The sequence below is a fragment of the Microcaecilia unicolor genome, chromosome 2 (assembly GCF_901765095.1).
Source record: "Microcaecilia unicolor chromosome 2, aMicUni1.1, whole genome shotgun sequence".
NCBI lineage: Eukaryota > Metazoa > Chordata > Amphibia > Gymnophiona > Siphonopidae > Microcaecilia > Microcaecilia unicolor.
This window is the reverse complement of record NC_044032.1, coordinates 599,457,954-599,484,697: the sequence shown is the minus strand read 5'-3', so window position 1 is coordinate 599,484,697 and position 26,744 is coordinate 599,457,954. Positions and strand designations below refer to the sequence as shown.

Genomic DNA, 26,744 nt, shown 5'->3' with positions numbered 1-26,744 from the left:
TTCTGCTAGAAAAACATCCATCTACATGTTAACCCATTTTTGGACATTTTTTCCTTTGAAAATGTGCCCCATGACTTCATTCATAATATAACATCCTTGGCAATGCATTCCATTCACACAGGATTCGACCTTTCAAGGTCCACTATCTAGTGGTGAATAAATTTACATAGGCAGCAGAATAGGGTGGGCCACAGTGGTAGCTTAGGGGTACAGTGGAAAATTGCTGTATTTGGCCCCTCCAACCACAAAGATATTCCACTGCCCCTAATGTATAAATCTCTATATGATGGTGTGGTTTTAACAATAATTGGTCCTCAGATCTCAAGTGGTCTCACTGGCCTCTCTGGATTAATGGCCAAAAATTGTGCACCATCCAACCAAATATCACTTCCATACACTGCACAAGATTGACCTAAGTCTTCTCTTAGTAGAGACTTCATTGGTATAATTATTTAGCCATGATTGGCTTATGAATAATAAACCAAACCCAAAGTTTCCATTAACACAGTTAGGGGGTCTTTTACTAAAGATTAGTGCATGTTATCTGCTGCAGGGCTCATATAATGGTCCTGTGGCAGATAACATGCACTAATCTTTAGTAAAAGACTCCTTCAAATATTGTAAATATATATTGAATAGCGTAGGGGATAAGAAAGATCCCTTAGGAATTCCACAGTGCAAAATCCAAAACTTTGACGTATTAATTCCTCTCTATACTGAACAACTTCCATTTCCAAGAAAGTCCACAAACTAATTAAAGACTACTCCTGATATTCTTATAGATGACAATTTTACTAGTAAAATCCCATGACCTGCAAGATCAAAAACTGTAGACATATCAATTTGAATTAACAAAACAGTAGTCTTCTTCTCTCTCAACGGCTGTAATTTCTCCAAAATTGTTGCTACCGCTGATTCTGTAGTGTGATTTGGTCTAAACCATGATTGTGTTATAGACAAAAAATTAAATGTATCTATAAAAAGATGTAACTATCTAGCAGAGATAACTTAAAAATTTCAACAAAAACAGTACATTAACAGTAGGCCTAAAATTTGTATACTTTAATATATTTCCTTTAGTATCCTTATGCAAAAACTTAATTAAAATCTGGTTAAGGGCATTAGCACACACAGCCTGATCCAAAATCATATTCAAAAGGGTCATCAAGCATTGAATTACTTGTTCTGCCAATTCTCTTAATAACCAAGCAGGATTCAGATTAAGATCATAATTTCCATTTAGAATGAAAGCATTCATAGCCTTAAGGTGACTTACAAAATAAATAAATACATATCAAAACCATAAAAGTGTACACAAATACATTTATACATACTGTACAAAACAAATAAGCATGGTTGTTACTATTATTTGATAAAGGGGGCAGAACACCTCCCGACTGAAGAAAGGTTAAACAGGTTGAAGAAACGGCAATTGAGAGGTGATAACAGAAGTTTCTAAAATTACGAGGGGGTGGAATGTTTAACTAGGGAATGGATATTTAACCTGTCAAATAATACTAAAACAAGAGGATACTCTGTGAAACTAATGACCACCAGACTGAAAGAAATCATTGAAAGATTTCTTTCATGCACTGCATAATTAAGTTGTGGAACCTGTTGCCAGAGGATATGGTCATGAATTCAAAACTAGTTTGGAGAAGTTCCTGGAGGAAAAGTCCATAAAAATCTATTTTGCATGTAGACTTTAGAAAGCCATTGCATTTCCCTGGAAATGTGCTATGAAACATAGTTTTTTGGGATCCTCAACGTACTTGTGACTTGGACTGGCCGCTGTCAGAGACAGGATGCTGGGCTCAAATGGTCCTTGGTCTGACTCACATGGCTTTTCTTATGTAATGTACTACTTTCCATTGAATAAAAAACTACTTAACAGGTCAGTGCATGTCAGTTTCTCATTCCCCATTGTGTACCATTTGGTACTCCAAATGCAGGACTCAGCTTTTTTTGCACTGAATCTTAACTACTAAGAATTCAACCACTCACCAAGCTTTGACAGATCACTTCAGTTTACTCCCTCAGGGTGGGATGTCTATTCTGTTGCAGATCTCAGTGTCATCCAGGAAAGACAAGTTTTTCATCCTAAACCTTCCTCAATACCACTGACAATAATATTAAACGACTGGCTCAGGAGAAACACCTGAGAGACTCTATTAATCACATTTTTCCTTATAGTGAATCCATTTATCACTATCCTCTGCTGCCTATACTTAATCTGTATTTAAGCCACTGCATCACCTTGCGATCCATCCCTGGACTGCTCACTTTTCAAATGAGATTTTATGAAGGACAGCATCAGAAGCTTTGATGAAATTCAAATAAACTATACTAACATATAGCGATGGTTTGAATGAGCGTATTTTCAGTGTAGGCATTTCCAGGGGGTGTGGGCTGGACAGAACATGGGTAGAATATGTAAGTACATGTGTTGATTATCAAATTTGCTAATCTATATGTGTACCTGTGAACTTTACACATGAACATTTACACATGCAACACATCTCACTTATCTATTGTTATCCCAAAAATTAAAAAAATCATCATTTATTTGGCTTAACCTGTCTTCAGTGAAATCGTATAGCCTCAAATTCTGCAAAGTACTGGATTGCAGTTTGCTAACTGTTTTTACATTCAGTAGGGATTCAATTAATTTTCCTACCACTGAGGTGACTTAGAAGTGCATTCATTCTGCAGCCCCCCAGTAACTCTCCTCTCTTATCTCTCTCCTTCCTGGGAACTTCGTTCATTAAGTAAGTCACTTGTATCTATGATCTTCTTCTTCACCATCAACTCCAGACACCATTCCTTCCATCTTGATGTGTCATACACCCTGATTAGACTTCCTAAATTGGTACGTCATGATCTGTATCTGGCCCTATTCAAATTCAGGCTCCAAACCCAACTTTTTGAGGCTGCTTTTAAGTCTTAACCACTTATTCACCTGTTCAATATCTATGTTGTTTTCATCATTCCCATAATAAATGTAATGCTCTAATCTCTTATGTGTCATAAGAACATAAGAGTAGCCATACTGGGTCAGACCAATGGTCCATCTAGCCCAGTATCCTGTTTTCCAAACAGTGGGCAAGCCAGCTCACAATTACTACTACTTATCATTTCTATAGCGCTACTAGACGTATGCAGCGCTGTATACTTGAACATGAAGAGACAGTCTCTGCTCAACAGAGCTTACAATCTAATTAGGACAGACAAACAGGACAAACAAGAGATAAGGGATTATTAAAGTGAGGATGATAAAATAAGAGTTCTGAACAAGTGAATAAGGGTTAGGAGTTAAAAGCAGCATCAAAAAGGTGGGCTTTTAGCTTAGATTTGAAGACGGCCAGAGATGGAGCTTGACGTACCGGCTCAGGAAGTCTATTCCGGGCATATAGTGCAGCAAGATAAAAGGAATGGAGTCTGGAGTTAGCAGTGGAGGAAAAGGGTGCAGATAAGAGAGATTTACCCAGTGAACGGAGTTCCCGGGGAGGAATGTAGGGAGAGATGAGAGTGGAGAGGTACTGAGGAGCTGCAGAGTGAATGTACTTATAGGTCAATAAGAGGAGTTTGAACTGTATGCAGAAACGGATAGGAAGCCATTGAAGTGACTTGCGGAGAGGGCTAATATGAGCATAACGACATTAGTGGAATATTAATCGTGCAGCAGAATTTTGAACAGATTGAAGAGGAGAGAGATGGCTAAGTGGGAGACCTGTGAGAAGCAAGTTGCAACAGTCTAAGCGAGAGGTGATAAGAGTGTGGATGAGGGTTCTGGTAGTGTGCTCAGAAAGGATAGGGCAAATTTTGCTGATATTATAGAGAAAGAAACGATAGGTTTTAGCAGTCTGATGAATATGTGCAGAGAAGGAGAGGGAGGAGTCGAAGATGACCCCAAGGTTACGAGCTGATGAGACAGGAAGGATGAGAGTGTTATCCACAGAAATAGAGAATGGGGGAGGTGGAGAGGTTGGTTTAGGGGGAAAGATAAGAAGCTCAGTCTTGGCCATGTTTAGTTTCAGATGGTGCTGAGACATCCAGGCAGCAATGTCAGACAGGCAGGCTGATACTTTGGCCTGGATTTCGGCTGAGATTTCTGATGTGGAGAGGTAGATCTGGGAGTCATCAGCATAAAGATGATACTGAAAACCATGGGATGAGATCAGAGTACCAAGGGAAGAAGTATAGATGGAGAAAAGAAGAGGTCCCAGGACAGATCCTTGAGGTACACCAACTGATAGTGGGATAGAAGTAGAGGAGGATACGCTAGAGTATACACTAAAGGTAAGCTTGAAGAGATAAGAAGAAAACCAGGAAAGAACAGAGCCCTGAAATCCAAGTGAGGACAGCGTATCAAGGAGTAGGCTGTGGAAACAGTGTCAAAAGCAGCAGATAGATCGAGAAGGATGAGGATAGAATAGAGACCTTTGGATCTGGCCAGGAACAGATCATTGGAGACTTTAGCAAGCACTGTTTCAGTTGAATGAAGGGGGCGAAAGCCAGATTGAAGTGCATCAAGAATAGCTTGAGATGAAAGAAAGTCAAGGCAACAGCGGTCAGCAGCATGTTCAAGTATCTTGGATAGGAAAGGGAGGAGGGAGATGGGGCGATAGTTGGAAGGACAGGTAGGGTCCAATGAAGGTTTTTTAAGGAGTTGTATGACTACGGCATGTTTGAAGGAATTAGGAACAGTTGCAGTGGACAGTGAAAGATTGAGGATATGGCAGATAAAAGGGATGACAGTAGGAGAGATAGTGTTAAGTAGATGGGTGGGAATAGGATCAGAGGAACAGGTAGTTAGTTTCAAGGATGAAATAACATGTGTAGTTTCCTCTTCAGTGATTTCAGAAAAGGAGGCAAGGGTTGGAGGGTTGTGAGAATGGACTAAGGGAAGGAGAGGTGGAGGTGACCTGGTTGAGAATTCAAGTTTACTCTTGTGAACCTTATCATGAAAGTACTCAGTCACAGTCTGGGGGGAAAGTGAAGGGGGGGTTGGAGGTGACGGCACTTTGAGGAGAGAGTTCAGTGTGCCAAAGAGATTACCTGGCAGAAACCCAAATTGTGGCAACACGCCATACTACAAATCCCAGGGCAAACAGCTGCTTCTCTATGTCTGTCTCAACAGCAGACTATGGACAGTTCCTCCAGGAATTTGTCCAAACCTTTGTTAAACCCAGATACGCTAACTGCTGTTACCACATCGTCCAGCAAAGAATCCCAGAGCTTAACTATTCATTGAGTGAAAAAATATTGCCTCCTATTTGTTTTAAAAGTATTTTCATGTAACTTCATTGAGTATCTCCTAGTCTTTGCACTTTTGGAATGAATAAAAAATAGAGGTCTACACCACTCTGGATTTTGTGGACCTCTATCATATCTTCTCTCATCCTTCTCTTTTCCAAGTTGAAGAGCCCTAACCTCTTTAGCCTTTCCTCATACGAGGAGAGTTCCATCGCCGTTATCATTTTGTTTGCTCTTCTTTCTAATTCCGCTATATCTTTTTTGATAAATAGCAACCAGAACTGAACGCAATACTCAAGGTCCGGATGCACCATGGAGTGATACAAGGGCATTATAATACTGTTGGTCTTATTCAACATCCCTTTTCCTAATAATTCCTAGCATCCTGTTTGCTTTTTTGGCTGCTGCTGCACACTGAGCAGAAAATTTCAGCATATTATCTACAATGACATCCAGATCTTTTTCTTGAGTGCTGACCCCCAAGGTGGACCCTAGCATCAGATAACTGTGATTCGAATTATTCTTTCCAATGTGCAACACCTTGCATTTGTCCACATTAAATTTCATCTGCCATTTGGATGCCCAGTCTTCCAATTTCCTAAGATCTTCCTGCAGTTCTTCACAGTCCATATGTGATTTAACAACCTTGAATAGTTTTGTATCATCTGTAAATTTGATCACCTCACTCGTCGTTCCGATTTCCATATCATTTATAAATATGTTAAACAGCACTGGTCCCAGTACAGATCCCTGTGGCACTCCACTGTTCACCCTCCTCCATTGAGAGAAATGACCATTTAACCCTAACCTCTGTTTTCTGTCCAATAACCAATTCCTAATTCACACCAGAACACTGCCTCCTATTCCATGACTCTTTAATTTTCTCAGGAGTCTCCCAGGAGGAACTTTACCAAAAGCTTTCTGAAAATCTAGATATACTACATCAACTGGCTCACCTTTATCCATGCTTATTCACGCCTTCAAAGAAATTAAGCAAATTGGTGAGGCATGATTTCCCTCGGCTGAACCCATGCTGACTCTGTCCCATTAAACCGTGTTTGTCTATGTGTTCTGTAATTTTATTCTTTATAATAGTTTCCACTATTTTACCCGGCACCAATGTCAGGCTTACCTGTCTATAATTTCCCAGATCACCCCTAGAACCATTTTTAAAAATTGTTGTCACATTGGCCACCCTCCAATCTTCAGGTACTATGGACAATTTTAACGACAGGTTACATCTTACTAACAGGAGACCAGCAATTTCATGCTTGAGTTCTTTGGGTACTCTTTTTTTATTTCAACTGTTTTTATTGATGATTCAACAGTATAAACATTTTAACATTGCCAATACTTCTATTATTGAGCATTATAAGTAATACAGTATATTAACTTGTATACAGCAATAAATTCCATCATCAATAGTTTTATGCATCTTCCCCTGGTCTCTTTGCCTACCCTCCCAAACATGCTCATTAACAGCCAAACGTACATTTAAGGAGGGGATGTTTTGTTAAATATACATCACAGTCATCTTTTATATTCCCCCCTCCTTCTCCCCTTCCTTCTTCTCTCCCCACCCTCTCCCCCCTGCTATTCATTAATAATTAAATTGTGCTTATGAGTTCAGGTAAGTGTACCATTATTCTATAATATTATCAAAGCTTATTGAGTACAAGACTCCGACCTCTCTGCGTTAAGGTATCCAACATAGGCCCCCAAACTTTAAGGAAGCATTTTTTCCCACGACAGGAGCCTTTTGCATTCCTTGCTTCCCATGTCATTAAAAGATGCACCTGATTTCGCCATTGCCAGTAATCTGGGGGTTTATCCGAAGTCCAACATTGCAAAATACATTTTTTGGCTACCAAACATAATTTGCGACTTAACAATATTTCATCTGCCGTAAGGCCACTGAATGCTCTTGGGCAATCCAATATTAATTGCACCGGAGTGCCCACTATAGTACTTGAAATGATTGAATTCATAAATGCCAGTATCTTTTCCCAAAAAAGCTGTATTTTTGTGCATTCCCAAAATGCATGATAGAACGAATTTTCCTCCAGTGTGCATTTCATACAGATTGGTGTGTCAATCCCTCCTACTTTATAGAACTGGCGTTGTGTGAAGTATGCTCTATGTATTATTCTAAATGCACATTCTCTATAGTTTGCTCCATTAATCAGTTTAGGGATGTTCCGTATGTGTGCTGCTATGTCCCAATTAGATAAATCTACTTTTGTATCTGCTTCCCACCTACGGCGAAGTTGTGACCAATCTCTATCTGACCTCAAAGTCCACAATTGTTTGTGGAGCTGCGAAATTGTGGGGGCTTCTTCTGATATTTCATCATAAAACTGTTTAATTTTCTCCCCCAATTGAAACTTAAGCTCTTCTGCATTAAGTGTTTGTATATAGTGTTTTATCTGACCATACCCAAACACGTCCTCCCAGTGTGCAGCGTCAGTGGGTATTAGTTGGCTTAGAGGTTTAATTTTCCCTTCTAAATCTATTATTGTTTTTAGACATGTGTGCCCTCTCCTTGCCCACCTCCGAAACACCTGATTTTCCAATCCTGGCGTAAACAACGGGTTCCCCCTTATGGTCAACCATTCTGTCATATTCGGCTGTCCCCCCAGTTTTGTCCCCAAGTATTTCCATGCCTCTTGTAGAGGAGCCAGTATTATACTACCCTTAAATTTCTTTGGCACCGATTTATTATTGAGATGCAGCAAGGTCACCATATTGTAAGGGCTAAAGTATATCTTTTCTAATTCTAGCGGGGTGTGTGTATTTGCAGAAAAAATCCAATCTCTCACTAACCGCAACAGGCTTGCCAGATTATAGTATTGTAGATTAGGCAATCCCAATCCACTCTGCTGCCAGTTCCCCAGCATCAACTGCAACTTCAGTTTAGCCTTTCTCTTTGCCCAACAGAACTGTCCTATCATTCGATAGAATCGTTTGATATCTTTCTGTAACAATCTCAATGGCAGGACTTGTAATACATATAGCCATCTGGGTAATATTACCATTCGTATGAGACAAATTCGACCTATTAGTGGCACCGGTAACATCTTCCAGGTTGCCAGCTGTTGTTCTGTTTGACTGAACAATCTATTGACATTTAGGCTGTATATGTCTCCTGTCTGAGAAGCAAGCAAAATTCCCAGGTACCTAAAAGAACCCTCTACCCATCTCAGCGGGAATTCTGCTCCCCAAAGAGATTTGGTATTAACTGGTATCGCCAGGGCTTCTGACTTATCCAGATTTAATTTGAATCCTGAATGATCTCCAAATTCCTTAATTATTTCTAGAAGATCTGCAAGTGATGCCTTTGGTTCAGTAAGTGCTACCAGCAAATCATCCGCAAATGCTGCAATTTTAAATGTCATCGATCCAATCTCCACTCCCCTAATGGATCTTATTGAAATTATGTCTCGTATCAACGGGTCTAAGTATAATGCAAATAGTAACGGGGAGAGTGGACATCCTTGGCGTGTCCCTCTCATGATCTCAAAATTTGCCGATACCATTCCATTTACCATGATCCGTGCTCTAGGGGCGGTATATAGTGCTTTAATGGCTTGTACAAACCATCCCGAAAACCCATATCTACTTAAAACTGAAAATAAAAAAGGCCATTCCACACGGTCAAATGCCTTTTCAGCATCAAAACTGACCAATAAAGCACTTTCTGCAGACCCTTTAAGATGTTCCAAAGATAATAGAATACTTCGCAAATTCTTAGTTACAGATCGACCCTGCACAAACCCCACCTGTGCTTCATGTGTCAAATTTGGTAGTACCGTCCCTAGTCTCTTGGCTAATATTTTTGCAAATAATTTGACTTCACAATTCAGAAGTGAAATAGGTCTGTAGGAGGATACATATTGCGCATCGCGCTTAGGCTTTGGCAGCACTATAATTTGAGCCAAGTTAAGATTTTCCGATAATTTCCCCTTCATCACCCATTCATTAAATACCTCATTTAATATGGGGGCTATATTTTCACCTAACAATTTATAAAATTCAGATTTTAAGCCATCAGGTCCGGGTGCCTTTCCCAATTTGCTTTGGCCAATTGCCCATATAATTTCATCACAACTTATGGGTTCGTTCAATTGTTGGAGTTCTGTCTGTCTCAGCAAAGGGGTGTCAATATTTTGCAAGTAAAGATCATTCTGTAAACCCTGATTCTCCCCTGCGCTATAGAGCTGTTGGTAGTAAACCTGAAAAACTTTATTGATTTCTTCATCCTTGTTTATTAGTTTTCCGTCTTTGCCTTTAATAGCACCTATGTATCTTGCTGTTGATTGTGGTGCAATCAGTTTAGCCATGAATTTACCACTTTTGTTCCCATGTTTATAAAGTTGGAAACGATAATAACTTTGGGACTTTATTGCCCTCTCATGCAGCAGTGCATTTATCTCTGTTTGGACTGAAATTATTTCTTTATGTATCTTTAAAGCCGGGTTTTGCCCATATCGAGTAGTCAAGCGTAAAAGTTCTTTTTCTAATCTCAATAATTCTCTATCACGTTGTTTTTTGTAATTGCTAACATAGCTGATAATTTCCCCTCGGATGACTGCCTTTGCTGCCTCCCAATACGTGGGCGCCTCTAGTACTGATCCTTCATTGAAGTGTTTGTACTCCTCCCATTTAGCTATTAAATATTCTCTAAATTTCCCACTTTTATAAAGGTAACTAGGAAATGACCAATTTCCCCCTCTTTGGGAATTATTATCTCCTAATTTCCAAGTCATCCAAACTGTGGCATGATCTGAAATCAAACAAGGCCCAATTTCTACTTCTTGTATATCGGTAAAAATCTTGCGTGACACTAACAGGTAATCAATTCTAGAATGGGTTTGATGAGCCCTTGATTGATGTGTATATTCTCTCTCTGTTGGGTGTAACGTGCGCCATACATCTAAAAGGTCTAGTGTATTGCACATGTCAGGTAAACCTCTAGTGTTCCTTTCCCCTCGCGCCATTGATGGATGAGACTTATCAATTTGTGGATTCCATGGCATATTAAAGTCTCCACCCAATATCACCGGTAAGGCCTCCATGTTGGCAATGGTTGTAGTTACTTTTTTATAAAATTTAAGGTCCAGTGTATTTGGGGCGTACACACCACCTAAAATTATTTGTTTCCTGGCAATAGTAACCTTACAAAACACAAAGCGACCCATTGTATCTTTATGCTGATTATGAATTTGGGACACCACTCCTTTCCTGATAAGGATGGCCACACCCCCCTTATTGCCCACCGCTGGTGAAGCAATGCAGTCTCCCACCCACCATTTAACCAACTTTGCGTGCTCTTCATCAGATAAATGGGTTTCCTGCAGTATCGCTATGTCTACCCTTAGTCTTTGCAAGTGCTGCAAAATTTTAGATCTTTTAATAGGGGAGTGTATACCACCTATATTCCAAGTGACAATTTTAATCATCTTGTGTAATATAAGTTCACATTATCCTTAATTGACAAACTCGTATTTAAATTCATGAGAAGCCATCCCAGCCTATGGCTCCCCATCTCGTCACATATTAGCTGCTCTCTTAGTCTGATGTTAATGCATTTTATGGTACAACTTGTCTTTCCTTCCATTTCTTTGACATATTTAACCCTCCGCATCAATTCTCTCCGCTTCCAATTCCCCGCTAGCCCATCCCTCCCTCCCATATCCCTCCCTCTCCCTCCCCATCTCCCTTTACCATGTGCTTCCTTATATGAAGCTGTCACTTTTTAACGCTAACCCACCTTCTCCCCTTATTTCTGTTAGTTCTTAGTTCTTCTAGAACCTTATTCTTTCGTGTTTTACATTTTAACATTTCCCAACCTTTAAACTTCTAAATATACTCCCCTTCTTAAACTCCCCCCTTTATATTGAGCAGAACCATCATAACAGTATTAACATAAAAATTAAATACCAACAAAACCGATTAGCAGTTCTATCACCATCTGTGCCAGAGTCTCTCAATGGTATCTGCCCCTTAAGAGTTCTCCTGCTTCAAATTTGTTGAATATAGTTAATCGCATCCAGAGCTAGATTCCTCCCAGCCTCATAGCTGCCGCTCTTTTCGGGCTCACGCAGGTTCTGTGTCCTCAGGAACAGCCTTATCCGAGTGTTCTATCTGCGCAATAAAGTCTTTTGCCTCCCTTTCAGACGTGAATGATCGTAGTTTGCCCCCATGTGTTATTTTCAATGTAGCCGGATATTGCAGGCTAAAACGGATCTTCAAAGCAAATAATTTTGAACACACGGTAGAAAACGCTTTTCTCTTGGCTGCAACACCTACTGAGTAGTCTTGAAAGCAGAGTATTTTTGCTTTTTCATAGGTCAAAGAGTTATTTGATCTTGCTGCCTGCAAGATATATTGCTTGTGCATAAAATTGAGTACTTTGCAGATAATTACTCGTGGCTTAACAGCGTTCATCTGGCGAACTCCCAGCCGATGCGCTCGTTCAATTCTTAAAGGACCAAGCTCTGCTGGAAATTCAATACTTTTGGTCAGCCATTGTTCTAGAATCCTCTCCAGCTGTTTTCCCCCGAGCGCTTCAGGTAAGCCAACCAATCGGATGTTATTCCGTCTGGAACGGTTTTCCAAATCCTCAATTTTAGATTCCAAATCGGATATCGTTTTCTGCACAGTTTTTTGAGAGTCCTCCACTCCCGTCAGCCTGTTTTCCACTTCGCTGACTGTAGTTTGGAACGCTATGCACTCCTTAGTCAAATCCTCTATTTTCGTATTCAACTGTTCCAATTTAGTATCCAATTTTTGGTCAAGCGGAATCAGCCGACGATCTAATAGATCTTCCATCACCCCCGTTAATTCGGAGGTGATCTCAGCCACCCACGCCGAAGACACCGATGGATTGGTTTCGGGGAAGGCCGTCGCCATTTTGTCTTCGGCCGTCCTTCCCCTCTGTCTTTCTTTTTGGGCTGCTTTCGTCGTCATATCTAGTTTTTCTCTCGTTCTGCTCGACCAGATTGTTGCCCTGGGTTCTTTTCTAGCGATTATTGCAAATTAGAAGGGTTTAATTCTCCTTGAAATGCGGGGATTCTCAGGCAGGCTTCGGAGAGAGATTCACCTGCAACCTCTCTTCACCATAGCGTCACGTGACCTCTTGGATGTACTCTTTAATTTGTCAATTTGGCTCGGTACATCTTCCAGGTTCACTGAGATTTCTTTCAGTTCCTCCACATCATCACCCTTGAAAACCTACATACCATTTCCGGTACAGGAGAAAGTGGTGAAGGCGGTTAGCTTAGCAGAGTTTAAAAAGGGGTTGGACGGTTTCCTAAAGGACAAGTCCATAAACCGCTACTAAACGGACTTGGAAAAATCAAAAATTCCAGGAATAACATGTATAGAATGTTTGTACGTTTGGGAAGCTTGCCAGGTGCCCTTGGCCTGGATTGGCCGCTGTCGTGGACAGGATGCTGGGCTCGATGGACCCTTGGTCTTTTCCCAGTATGGCATTACTTATGTACTTATCTCTTACATCTTCTTTTGTAAAGACAGAAGCAAAGAATTCATTCAGTTTCTCCACTATGTCCTTGTCCTCTATGAATGCCCCTTTTGCTCCTTCATGATCTAACAGTCCCACAGATTCCCTTGCAGGCTTTCTTCTTCTGGTGTACCTGAAAAAGTTGTTACTGTGAGTTTTAGCCTCTGTGGCAAGTTTCTTTTCATATTCTCTTTTAGAGCCTTCTTTATTAATGCTTTGCATCTGAGTTGCCAGTGCTTATGTTGCTTCTTATTTTCTTCATTTGGGTTCTTTTTCCATTCTTTGAAAGGAAATGTTTTGGTTTGGGCTGTAATGGCCTCTATTCCTTCACCTTTTAACCACGCTGGCTGACGTTTTCTCTTCTTTCCACCTTTGCAAATCCTGTTTGTCTTGAATAGATTGTAAGCTCTGTTAAGCATGGACTCTTTTTTACATGTTTGTGTATGTATAGTAGCATTATAGAAATGATAAGTACATTACAGTCTTCATTATCTTACAAAAATGGGACCAACCCGTTGTCGGATAAGTGAAAAGTCAGATAATACAGAAAACACTACATAAACCCCTCAAACCATGCATAGACAAAGGCATAGAGTCAGTGGCATTCCTGGCCTGGATGGCACCAGGGGCGGAGCGCTGATGCGCCCCCCCCCCCCCCCCCCCGCTCAATGATACCTTCCCCCCCTCCGGCGAAATGACACCCCCCAGCAGCATGCACCCGGGGCGGACCGCCCCCCGCCCTTGGTACGCCACTGCATAGAGTTCCTAATTTTCAAAAACTGTTATAAAACAAAAATGTTTAACAGAAATAAATGCGATGACATCACCCAGGGGGAGGGGGGTGTCTGTTGGATATGCTGGTCAGATTAGCGATTGTTGGATAATCGAGACTGTACTGTAGTAGTAGCAGTCTGTAGTCCCCAACCTCTTTTCTACTAATAGTTCTTTGAAGAATCACATTTGCTCTTCTCCAGCTTTACAGAATCATTCCTGTTTCCAAAAATGTAAACTTCATTAATGTGTGCTAATTGGCACTAACATGCATTTATCTGCAAATGCAACTTTACCGTAGTAAAAAATAAGGTGCAAGGAATGGAAAAACTGAGATACATCACATGGAAAAGCATGAAAAGTAGAAAATCAATTATGCAAACTTACAGCTTGCACTAGTGTTGGCAAGCGGCATTTTTCCATGAAAGTTAAGTGCACTTCTTGTTGGAGCATTCTCTCATTAACGCATGAGCCAGACTTTCCATGGATATATTTAAAGAAACCAGCATGAATAAATGCATTTAAGAAGCCCCCCCACAAACAGATTTAAAAAATCCCTGGCCACCTAGTGTTAAAGGTGAACTCTTCCCTCAATTTACAACAAGGCCAAAAGTGAGAGGGGGATGAAGAGAGAAGGAGTAGGGTGAATGCTGGGAGCACATGTACAGGCTATGGTAAATTCTAAAAAGCATTACAGGAAAACGATCCAGAACAGCAAAAATAGAAGAGCAGACTGACGTGGTGAAGTAAAACAAATTGTATTCAATGCAAATAGGTTAGAGAGTGTCCTTGTATCTTTTGATTTACTTCACCATGTTGGTCAGCTCTTCTTCTTCACTATAGTAATTCTACACACCATAGAAGTGTATTACTTCATCCTGCAATAGCACGCTTTTATAAGACTCTCCTTATTGCATTCCTAGAATCTAAAACATGATTTTGTGGTCAATATTTTTTCAATGCTTGCTGGATGTAATCAGTACCTTTGCTATAGTGGTCTGATCATAGTAACATAGTAGATGACGGCAGAAAAAGACCTGCGCGGTCCATCCAGTCTGCCCAACAAGATAAACTCACATGTGCTACTTTTTGTGTATACCTTACCTTGATTTGTACCTGTCCTTTTCCGGGCACAGACCGTATAAGTCTGCCCAGCACTATCCCCGCCTCCCAACCACCAGCCCCGCCTCCCACCACCGGTTCTGGCACAGACCATATAAGTCTGCCCAGCACTATCCCCGCCTCCAAACCACCAGTCCTGCCTCCCACCATCGGCTCTGGCACAGACCGTATAAGTCTGCCTAGCACCATCTCCGTCTCCTGCCACCAGCTTTGCCACCCAATCTTGTCTAAGCTCCTTAGGATCCATTCCTTCTGAGCAGGATTCCTTTATGTTTATCCCACGCATGTTTGAATTCCGTTACCGTTTTCGTTTCCACCACCTCCCACGGGAGGGCATTCCAAGCATCCACTACTCTCTCCTTGAAAAAAACAGGCTCATTTATTTCAAATGAATGGGAATTTACAAACAACATCCTTGTACAATAACATTTCATTTTGGTCTGTTCCAGCTTTTGAAGACGGGCATAAGAATGAGGATGAACTGAAAGAATCAATTACAAACTGATAATGCAAGTTGTTATACAGTAGTTAAAGCATAAGAGCTATTTTTTCTGGGCACTCAAGATTATTTTTTTAACTTTAAATACTTTAATAGACACATCACCCCTTGGGCACAAATACTTGGCAGATAATGACATCATCTTCAGTAAAATCTGTGACTTTGTTTTCAGTGTCGGGGTTATCCGACCTCACACAGCTATGTGAAATGAGTGAGATTTAAGGCCAACAGCATTAAAGGCAAACTTTACTATAGGAGAGATAACACTGAGACAGGTTGCCTTGACAACCTTTGGTATTCCTGCATCAGAAATCAAAGGAAGAACACAGCCCTTCTGCTATGTCCAGGATGGCAAAGTGTTTACCAAATTAGGTTAAAAGAAATCTAATCCCACAGCTCCGCTGTGCTACTTGACATGTGCAATAATCGCTATCACCAACGCTCATGGATCTTGCTGAAAAATAGATGACCAAGTGAAAGTCCAGCACAGTATTAAGAGAACACCTTTTCGTAATGCACTAAGGAGAAATCAGTAAGGCATTATCAGAGTGAGGGTAAATTTATAAAGGGGCTTATGTTTATAGAATAGCTTTCTAGACAAATAAGTAGGTTCTTAGACTTGACCCACAGTATAAACTATTGATGAACAGCATATTTTCTTGTTTGATATAGATGTAGTGGAGGAGTCTAATGGTTAGCGCAGTAAGCTGAGAACCTGGTGAACTGGGTTTGATTTATGCTGCAGCTCCAGGGGACCCTAGGCAAGTCATCTAACCCTCCATTGTCCCAGGCACAAAAAATTAGATTGGACTGTTTGTGTGGGGGTGGGAAAAGGTAAAATGCTGGACCATGTGTGGAGACGTGGGGGTGGGGGTAGGAGAAGAAGGTAAAATGCAGGACCACGTGTGGGGGTGTGCGTTGACAACGTTAGCATCATGTAAGCATGCCATGAGACAAAAAGTGGTTGAAAATCTCTTCCTTATAGAATTAGTATCTAGGGCACTTATGCATATAGCTGCTAATTTTGGTGCCCTTAACATGCATAAATAATGTGCAAGTATAGGCACCAAGGTTATAGAATTGCCTATAGGTGTCACCATCGTGCAAGACTATGACCCTTCAGCACCCCTAATCCACGCTGACTCTAGAGGTGGACAATCTGAGCAACAATGCCACTGAGTCATCAGACTGGCCCTGGTAGCCTTAAAATAAAGTCAAATTGAAGTTTGTACCCTATCAGCCACAATTAGACTGGGTAGAAAGTAACTAGGGGGTCCTTTTACTAAGGTGCGCTAAAAATGGCTTGCGGTAGTGTAGGCGTGAGTTTTGGACGCACGCTGATCCATTTTCAGCGCACATGTAAAAAAGGCCTTTTTTAAAATTTTTGCAGAAAATGGATGTGCGGCAAAATCAAAATTGCCACATGTCTGCGACCTTACTGCCGACCATTGACCTAGCAGTAAAATCTCACACAGTAACCAGGTGGTAGTGACCTATACGCATCAAATGCCACTTGGCACATGTCTGATATGCGCGTCCGAAAATAAAAATTATTTTTCAGCTGCGCGTATCGAACACGCACCAAAAATGAAATTACCGCAAAAGGCATGCGGTAACCGGGTGGTAAATCCATTTTGGCACACGTTGGGCACGTGTAGACACTTACGCAGCTTAGTAAAAGGGCCCCTAGGTTTTACTGGACTGTGATGTACATTCCTTATCTCAGATACAAAAATTGATTTCAAAACACAGCAAAGTTCTTTAATATATATAGGGGAGTTCTATAAATGGTGTGCAAATTTGAACGCTGAACAAAATTTGCGCACTGCAGTATTCTATAAACAGTGCTACAAGTTGGACACCGTTTATAGAATAGCGCAAACCTCTGGGATGTGCACCCATCTTTTAGGCGCAAGTATTTACACCAACTGAAAGCTAGTGTAAATCCTGGAGTGTAAATTAGGTGCAGATCCTCCAAATTCCATAATACTGTGAGCATCTCTAGTGAATGCCCCTGACCCACCCATGCCCCTCCCATGGCCATGCCCCTTTTCAGTTACTCGCTAAAGGATTTATGTAGCAAGATGCATATTAAATCCAAACTGTTTGCCAGTTTTAGTTGTTATGGCACACTTATTAGCGTTAATTGGCTCATTAACCAATTAAATTATGCACACATATTTGGTGCATACCCAAATTTACATGCACAATTTTGAGCGCCATATACAGAATCTGGCCCATAATTATTAGGCTAGAAGGATACAGTGAAAAATTTATTGCCCTGAAGGATGACATGCTCTGTAGAGACGGTAATTTTCTCTGTAACCTGATAAAGACCGGTCAGTGTCTAGTTTATTAAACCTTGAAAGGACTGTTAAAACATTTAAGCTGAGTGTTGCAGAGCTCAGCTCTTTCCACTGATGGGAATGCCATGTAACCCACGTACAAAAACCATGGTAGAGTGCAGGGTTATTACCTAGCAACCAGAGAAAATCTTCAGTTATGGCAGCCAGACAGTCTTAATCAAATCTGAGAAACTGTCAGCCGCAGGTGACAGAAAGAACTTCAGTTCACAAACAGAAGGCTCACGTACATGCCGGGGGGGGGGGGGGGGGGGGGGGGGGGGGAGAGAGAAAGAGAAAGAGAGAGAGAGAAAGAGAAAGAGAGAGAGAGAGAAGAGAGAGAGAGAGAGAGAGAGAGAGAGAATCTATGCATTTTGTAAGATAGATATGTAATTTCAGGTTAACCTGCCAAAAGCTAGTCCAGTGAGGCACTTTCATCATATTCTTAGTTTATATTGCACATGCTGCTTGAAGTTTCTAGTTCTTCACTGTCATGGCTTTTTGAGGGGGGGGGGGGGGGGGGGGGTACTGAGTACCGGCACCTTTCTCATTGTCTGCTAAAATTGACCCATGGAACCCAAGTTTTAATGATAGAGATCAGGCTCTACACACCAATTCTGACTTGTCATAGATTCTGTGACTGGTTGCAGGAGGCCTGGCTATTATAGGGTGGGTCCCTCAGTGATCACCCCGCTCCTGAAGGGTGGCCTAGCATTTGAGTACCGGCACCTTTTTTTGCTAGAAAAAACTCACTGCTTTTTGCCATTTCAATTCAAAACTTTCTTTCTTTCTTTCTTTTTCTTTCTTTCGGCTCTCTGTTTGTTTCTCTTAACCAGATTGTAAACTACAAGGAAGCAGAGATTGTTTTTTTGTGTGTCTCTGCACAGCATTACATATATTTGGTATGTATTATACAAATGATTAATAATAATTATTGACCTCAGTGACAGCAGTCATGGCAACCCACATTATCTTTGCAGGATGTCTCAGTGACATAGCAATTGCTCAGTGCAAAAGTTAATGATATGCCAATGTGTCTGAAACTAGGAGAGTTTAAAAGAATGCTTAGGAAAAAGGTGAGGTGGTAATGACAAAATAAATTCTTATCACTAAAATACTTATTTTTTTCACAGAGTAGCTTTCAAGGTTTTACAGAAAAAACATGGCATATTGTTAATTATTTAAGGAGTAAATATTTAGCCAATGTAATGACAACATTTATTTAAGTGCAGCTATATAGATAAAAATATAGAAAACGATGGCAAAGACCAAGGGGTCGATATTCAAAGCAATTTAACCAGTTTGTTCAGAGCTAACTAGTTAGTGCCACTGAAAATGTTTGTCTAGCTCTGAAATCAAAACTGGCTATTTTGGGGGTATTCTGGGGGTGGAGTCAGCACTTGGCCAGTTTAAGGTCACCGCGTCAATAGGACTACATAAAAGTCAGTCCTCAAACTAATCAGTGTTTTTAACAGCACTTAACAAGCAATAATGAGCATTAATTGGCAATAATTAAATGTACATGCATAACTCACTAAGCGCATTCTATAAAGCACTGCACCTAAATTCTAATGCATGCAGGCAAAAAGGGGTATGGTTATGGGTGGGAAAATGAGTGCTCCGTGAGCATTCAAAAATTTACACGCACTGTTATAGAATATGGTCCTCTGCCCCTAAATTTTTGTGCCGGGATTTATGCCACATTTTCATTGGTGTAAATGGTGGTGCATAGCTTTAGGCACCAGGATATTGAATTTTATGGGGAAGGCTGATCATGACCATCTGACTCTGTATGAATGTGAGAAAAAAGGGCACTTTCTAATACCCATTCCAACCCAAGGGATTAGTTACACCTTCAGATATTGTATAAGAAAGAGAGAGAAAATAGGCTGCAAAGATATATGTCTTTATTCTTACCAGAGCAATACAAGGCGATTAGGAACACAAACAGGGGTGAAGGTCCGACTGGCAGCATCTCTGCATGGCACCTGGGAGTTCTCCAACCCCACCCAAATTTGCTGTTACGTTTATACCCTTCTGGCTGCATTCAAATCAATGGGCTTCCATAGACTTCAACATTAAACTTGTTTACTTCAAACTTGCCTGACCGCAAGATGTTCCACTGGAAAGCCTCCTCCTCTATCTCAACTGTTACTTCCCTATTTTCTTGCACCTGGTAATATCTCAGAAAAACAAATTTTTCCTAACTCAGATACAGAAATAAGGGAATCCATCTTATAGCTAACAAACTCCATTTTGATTTCAGATTCCTTGACTATTCTTTTCCAATTTTAGGTCATTTAGGCCTTAATCTGGGCTAAAAGCTGTGCCCTGCTTTTCCAGCAAGCTTCCAGCCATACTAGCCATTACACTGTTGACCTGGCCAGGGTTTCTATATGGCCTGAGCTCTAAGGCTTGGCCTTCCACCATTCCGGTGGGGGCTCATGGCTGTACCATATTTCTACATTATGAACTAAGCATATTCTAACTACTGCGCCTAAATCTAGACACTGCTTTTAGAATACACTTATGCAGAAATGTGCTCTGCATGGATACTTTAGGCGCCATATGTAGAATATCATACTAAACCGTCTATGCTTTATCCAGCTTCGCATACCCAGAAATTCAATGGTGAAGCCCAAACATGATCTGGAATTGAATTTCTGGGCATAATGCTAAGTGCTGCTGGTTGAATATTTTTTTTTGTTACATTTGTACCCTGTGCTTTCCCACTCATGGCAGGCTCAATGCGGCTTACATGGGGCAATGGAGGGTTAAGTGACTTGCCCAGAATCACAAGGAGCTGCCTGTGCTGGGAATTGAACTCAGTTCCTCAGGACCAAAGTCCACCACCCTAACCACTAGGCCACTCCTCCACTCCCCCCAAATGTCTTCTTCAGTCTACCTAATTACGCCGTTCATTATCTTCTCCTATTTTAGAGCTCCTATCTGTTTGTTCCATGCTTTCGTGGTCAGATGTAGCCCTTGTTCTTACCACTTCCACTGCGAGGTCATTCCATGCATCTAACACCCTTTCTGTAAAGAAATATTTCTTTACATTATGCCTGAGTTTGTCCTCTTTCACCTTCATCCTATGCCCCCTTATTCTAGAGCTTCCTTTCAAAATGTAATTGAATTAAAAAACTGCAGAGTGCTTCTAGTTGACCTTTTCCTACAATAATTTGGTATCTCTGGTGGTCTAAAGATCATCATAACAGTAGAGAGATCTGGGGCTTGATCATGTCTGATGACCTTAAATCTGACAAATAGCACAAGGCAGATGGGGAGTCAATAAAATGTGACGGCATATAAGGGGAAGTTTAACCAGAAAACAGAGGTGGTAATCTTTCCACACAAATTATTGGTGAAACTTCAGGTAAGCGTTATGTCCAGTTCCAGAGGCTGTATCTTCAAACATTGAAAGACAGAAAGAATGGAAGCGATTTCGAGGAGGTTTACACAATAACAAAAAGTCTGACCCATAAACCCTATGAAACAAAACGTTATTTTCTGCCAAAAGCACTACAGAGAAAGAGATAAAGATGAGGTATAATAGCAACAATCATATCTCTCTATCATACAAGAGAAGCAATGTGTTTTTGTAGATATGAGATTGGAAATGGGTAGAATTAGATACAATGTAAAGAAAGGATGGTGAATGTATAATTGTCCCCATGAAGCTGATTGCTAAACCACCAGTAATAGAGTTCAAGAAAAAAAATGGGACCGTCTCTGAAGATCCTAAGTGACGGAGATGTGATGGCGTAGCCAAGTTTATCTGCAGTAGTTAAAGGAAATTGGCAGACTAAACAGTTCTCTCTGCTGTTACTCCACATTTCTATTTTCTTTTTCGCCACAGCTCTCTGAACAGCTACATTGTATATAACAACTATAGATGTTCAAACTATAAATCAATCCGACACATGAATTACCCACAACATACCTTTCGAAGAGGCTTGATCTTGGTTTCCATTATAAAGTCGTACTTGCAGAGTTCACAACAGCGCGTATCTGAACTCTTTATCCATTGATGGAGACAGGCTTGATGCACAAAGCGCAAGGTTCCAGTGCAGCGGCATGGTGTGATGAGGGGGTTTTCATCATCTCCCTCACAGTGACAGATCCTGACAGGAAGCACATCAACAGAAAGTCAAGGAACTTTCCAAAGAGTCAAACAGAGCAGTGCCATTCTTTTTCCAAATCACACGAAACTTAAGTCTTGAAGCACAGTGCACATTTTACTTGTTTATTCTTGAAATGACAGTATTTCTCTCAAATTTTCCACCATTCAGTACATGTAAAATTTTCTAGGTAATGCAGAAAGGTTTTGACAAAATGGGACTAGTTCTATAAAGTGGGCACGTAATTTATTTATATATGTGGGTAAATAACAAAATTCTCTCTAAGCACTGTTCCATAAATATGCACATTTTCTAGGTAGGCACACACAGGGGCAGAGCTTGGGCAGAGTATAGGTATCACTCAATCCTGCACAGTTGGCTTATAGAATACTAAAAGGTATCCCTCTAATTCTATAAAATTTGCTAAAAATTGTGCATGCAAATTTGGGCGTGAACCAATTTGCAACCACAATTTAATTGACTAACGAGCAAATAGCACTGATAATTGGTTTAACAACCGATTATTAGCACTAATTAGATTCATTTGGAATTTACACGCATAAATTTAGGTGCGGGATATGCACCTAAATTCTATGTGTGAGTTCAAAAAGGGGGCATGGAAATGGGAGGGCCATGGGCAGAATGGGGGCATTCCTTAAATTTATGCGTGTTACAGAATGAGAGGCATATGCGCCTAATTTAGGAGTGTCCTTTTGTACCACTCCTAAAGTTAGGCACGATTCCTGGGCATATGCGCTATTCTGTAAACAGCACCTAACTTTAAGCATGGCTTATAGAATAGTGCATTGTTAGCTGCCGATTTTTTTTCGCACCATATATAGAATTCAACCCTATGGCCTAGATTCTATAAACTGTGCCTAAAAAATGATGCCAAAATAAAAATGTTTAAGTACTATTCTATAAGCTATGCCTACAGTCTATAGAATAGAGCTTAAGTGCAGGGGTCACACATAAATCTAGGCATGTCCATTAGCACCAAAGAAAATGTATGCAAATGCCCGTGCCTATGTTTACGCTCAGAACCCCCTTAATCCACGCCCATTCTCTACCCGACCTGAACAGCTTAATGAATGGGGAAACAAGTATACACTGGGTCCCTTTTCAAAAAAGGCTCCAGAAACTGACTAATGATACAGGAGGTACCTGGTGTAGCTCCTAGTGTAGTTAGGAAAGTTCCAGAAGGCAGAAAGGTCAGGGTGTAGCCCTTCAAGCAGTAGGATCCAAGTCTTCTAGTAGCTCCTCGCATAAGCATGCTATGGTCTCCTAATGAAATCTACACCCAGCCACATTCTGCTAATCTGTTTGACCGTTCCCTGCTGCAGCTGCAAATGCAATTAGGAAAGTTCCAGTAGGCAGAAAGGCCAGGGCTGGGGCCTAGAAGGCAAGGGTAGTGTTATAGATTTCAACCCTATGTACTGCTCACTCACTTATATAACCCTGTACAGCTTGAGTGGTTGCCAGATAAGGATAGTGTCTCCCATGGACCAAGTGACATTAGTGTTGTATCTTGGGACTGTACCATAGACTGTGGCCAGAGACAATGTGTTTTCCAGTCAAAGCAGACATTGGGATCTGTCTTCTGGCTGGGGTACATGGAGGCAAGATGTGTGTGCAGCATCATTCTTCTGTTCTCAATCTGTATTTATAGTTTGTGTACCAGTATTGTTATCTGACTCATAGCTTATTGGGCAAGACCTTACAATGTCATAAGGTGCCTGAATGATACAAACTTTGTTATATCTATGGACTCTCAAGACAGAAAGCAGCATATCTTTCATGTAAATATGTTAAAGACCTATACAGACTGAATAGCTGTGGTGCTAGCTGTGTGCAGCCTGCCAGAAGAGTGTCAGGACAGTGAGCCTATACCTGACTTCCTAGCAAAGACCTTACCAGAGGGATCTGACAATGAAGAGAGACTATTTAAACGTACAGACTGTGAAAAAACCTTCAGTCAAAAGGGAAAACTAGAACAACAGGAAACATGTATAAAAAATACACATTTTACATGCTCTAAGTATGAGCAGGATTGCAGTATGAAAAAGGAGCTAATGCAGCACCTGAAAAATAGTAAAGAAACTGGATTATGTACAAGTATGGAATATAGTAAAAGCTGTATCAATAAAGGAAACATTACAGAATATCAGAAAAAAAAAACACTGATAATAGACTGTCTTCATGTCCTGGTTATGACAGTAGCTTCAACCAGGAAAAAAGCTCCATAAGAAATGCAAAATTTCACCCGGGAGAGAGACCAGTTTCAAGTACGGAGTGTAAGAAAAGTTTTAGTTGCTGGAAATTGTCAAAGTAGCATAGAAACCATTCATGGAAGAAACTGGTCACATGCACTGAATGAAGAAAAATCTTTATTCATAAATCACACTTAACCAAGCACCAGAGAATACACACAGGAATAAAACCATTCACATGTGCTGAATGTGGTAAAAGCTTCTGTCAGAAGATACTCCTCACTATTCACAAATTGAAGCATACAGGATTAAAACTGTTAGCATGTACTGAGTGTGGTAAAAATTTCTGTTATAAGCACTGGAAGGGCAATGAACATTGGAAAGCTGATGGCCTCTCCAAGAAGGAAAAGCCAGAACCACCCTGACACTGGACTATCAAGACCTGATCAGTGGTCTATAGAGGTTGCAGTTCAGGGTCTCTCTCTTAAGGGGGGAGGTGTGAAGAAACATTGTGTTTTAAGCCTATAAAATGTATTAGATATTTTCCTATTTTAATTATGCACTGAAGTATATTTCTCCTATTTGGTGGTGTTTCTTTGCTGTAAAGCTGTTACAGGGAACTGAATGTTCTTTTTCTTTAACACAAGCAGGAATATGCTTTCAAATCTTGACTGTTCTGGGCTCTGATTAGCCTGGAGTTTTGAAATTACCCAGCAGGTGCTGACTGTTGCTTCAGTTTCAGCCTGGGAAAAGGAGAGAGAGATCTCTTTTTCTGAAGTTCTGTGAACAGATATATGCCCTGATCTCCCTTAGTACTTTTTAGGAAGTATGCAAGTGTTTAGTTAGTGTTATGGTTGATCCTTATTTCGGTTACCTGTTATTGTTTGCCAGCTGCACTATTTTGTTCCACTGTTCAATATTTTTAAAGAGAATAAACATAATAATTTGTTCACCCTGTTTATCTGGACTGTAAAGAATCCTGGTGGTTTGTGTGTTGGGTCTGTGAGTGCTTTCTGGGAACTGTGGGACCACTGGGTGTATGGATCCAGTAACTTAGAAAACACAGAGGATAATTGGAGAGTGGGAGACTGTTATGCCTGGGGATGTGAGCCCTTGTGCCCCGACTGAGCACAGCGAAGATGGAGTGCACCACACTCGGTCAGGCAGCCAGACAACCCCTAACTTCACCTGCACTTAGCCACTATTCCCCAGGAGTTGAGCCCCTGGATTCAAGTGGCCGGCAGGACTTCCGGAACCGGTGGGGTTGCAGGACCACCGACCAGACAGGTAGCCAACAGACACAGTCCAAGAGCCAGGAAAACAGTAGAGCTGAGAATAGTCCAAACACAGTCCAGGGTCAAAAGGCAGGCAACACAACGCGTGGTCAGGAAACAAGCCAAGGTCGAAACACAGGAAACTCAGGAATCAGGTAAGGAACACGGATGCAAACCACAACCTCTGTGCAGCAGAAGCACTGAAGGGCTGGAGGCAGTGCCTTAACTAGAGGAGGAATTAGGCTAAAGCAAGTGCAGATGAACCAAGATGGCTGCCCCCATCAGCAGAGCTCTAAGGACCAAATATGGGCTTCCTTCCTGTCCTCGTTAGTCCAAGATGGCTTCCTGGGATATGATCTATCCAAGATGGCTGTACTATTGCTCTAAGTCGGATGATGGCTGCCAGACTTAGGAAACCGAAACAGACCTTCCCAAGACCGATCCTCGTCCTAGCCGGGAGAAGCGTCGTACAGGTGAGGGATGTAACAGAGACTCACCCAGAGGTGGTTGTGACCCAGTTGGTGGGAAGAGGGTGCTAGTGTAGAGCACAAGCAGCAGGTGCAGGCGGACCTAAGTTGTGCTGCAGATAGACCCTCTAAGTGGCTGCAGGGTAACCCCAGGCGGGTGGTTAGGCATTTCATGACACCATGTAAAATGGCTAGAACTGTGATTGTTTTCTCCACTCAGAACACTGAACCCAACATTAGTCTCCTTATCATACCTGATCCCCAATACCCCCTTCCTCTTTCTCCCCTCTCATCAAGCAATGGGATGAAACGGAGGACCAAAGCACAAAAACTAAATAATACTTTGCTCCTAAAATTGAGAAAATAGCGTTACAACTGAATATTTTAAAGTTAAACAACATGAACCAAACTGCCCCAGGACAAGTCATAGACTTTTACAACATACAACCTTATGGGACTACTTATCATTGGTTCAATGGTACACTGAAAAACTGGAGTGGGAAATAACTCCCAACTACAAGAGAAAAAACCATTACAGAAAAAACTGCTACTATTTACTAACTCAAGGTGTAACACTAAATTTACTCAATTTTAATCAAGCTGAAAAAGAAAACATTTCTAAGGCTAGAGCTCTGCCAAATAAAGTATCACTTATCTGATAAAACATCACCAGAAGAAGCTTAAGTTTTTATACAGATTCATATCCAAATGGTTTGTTCCAGCTTTTCCAGCTTCATAGCATTGACATCCAGGAAGCTTGCTCAAAGTCCATAACCTCAAGAAGGGCCTCCTTGTTTCGTGGAGCTGCATCAGGAGGAGAAACCTATTCACAGTAATAGAGGAACAAAATGGCGATGGACTCCTTAAGAATGCTGAGATTGAAACCCAATCAGCTTACATAACACAGGAAAAAGGGGAGGGTACTTTACAGGAAATTAATGAAAGAAAAAAAGATGAAGAGGGCGCTGTTTTCAAAAGAACACATCTCATTCTAATGGGCTACTTAGTCCTTCAGGGGCCACCAAATCCAGCTGATATATCCAATGTCGTTCCCGTTGTCTGAAAATTCTAGAGATGTCAGCCCTCTTGCTATTGTCTGGTACCTGATCTATCACAATACACCTTAGTTGTTGAAGGTTATGTTCAGCCTCTAGGCAAAG

General features: G+C 41.1%; 1 protein-coding gene across 1 annotated transcript in view; it reads right to left on the bottom strand.

The window, feature by feature from the left end:
• The window catches only part of MARCHF1 (membrane associated ring-CH-type finger 1), a 165,956-nt gene that overhangs the window by 127,165 nt on the left and 12,047 nt on the right, over positions 1 to 26,744 (bottom strand). Inside the window, exon 2 of the mRNA XM_030192224.1 lies at positions 21,456 to 21,636. Coding sequence (XP_030048084.1) covers positions 21,456 to 21,636 — 181 coding nt within the window. The remainder of the gene's footprint in view (positions 1 to 21,455; positions 21,637 to 26,744) is intronic.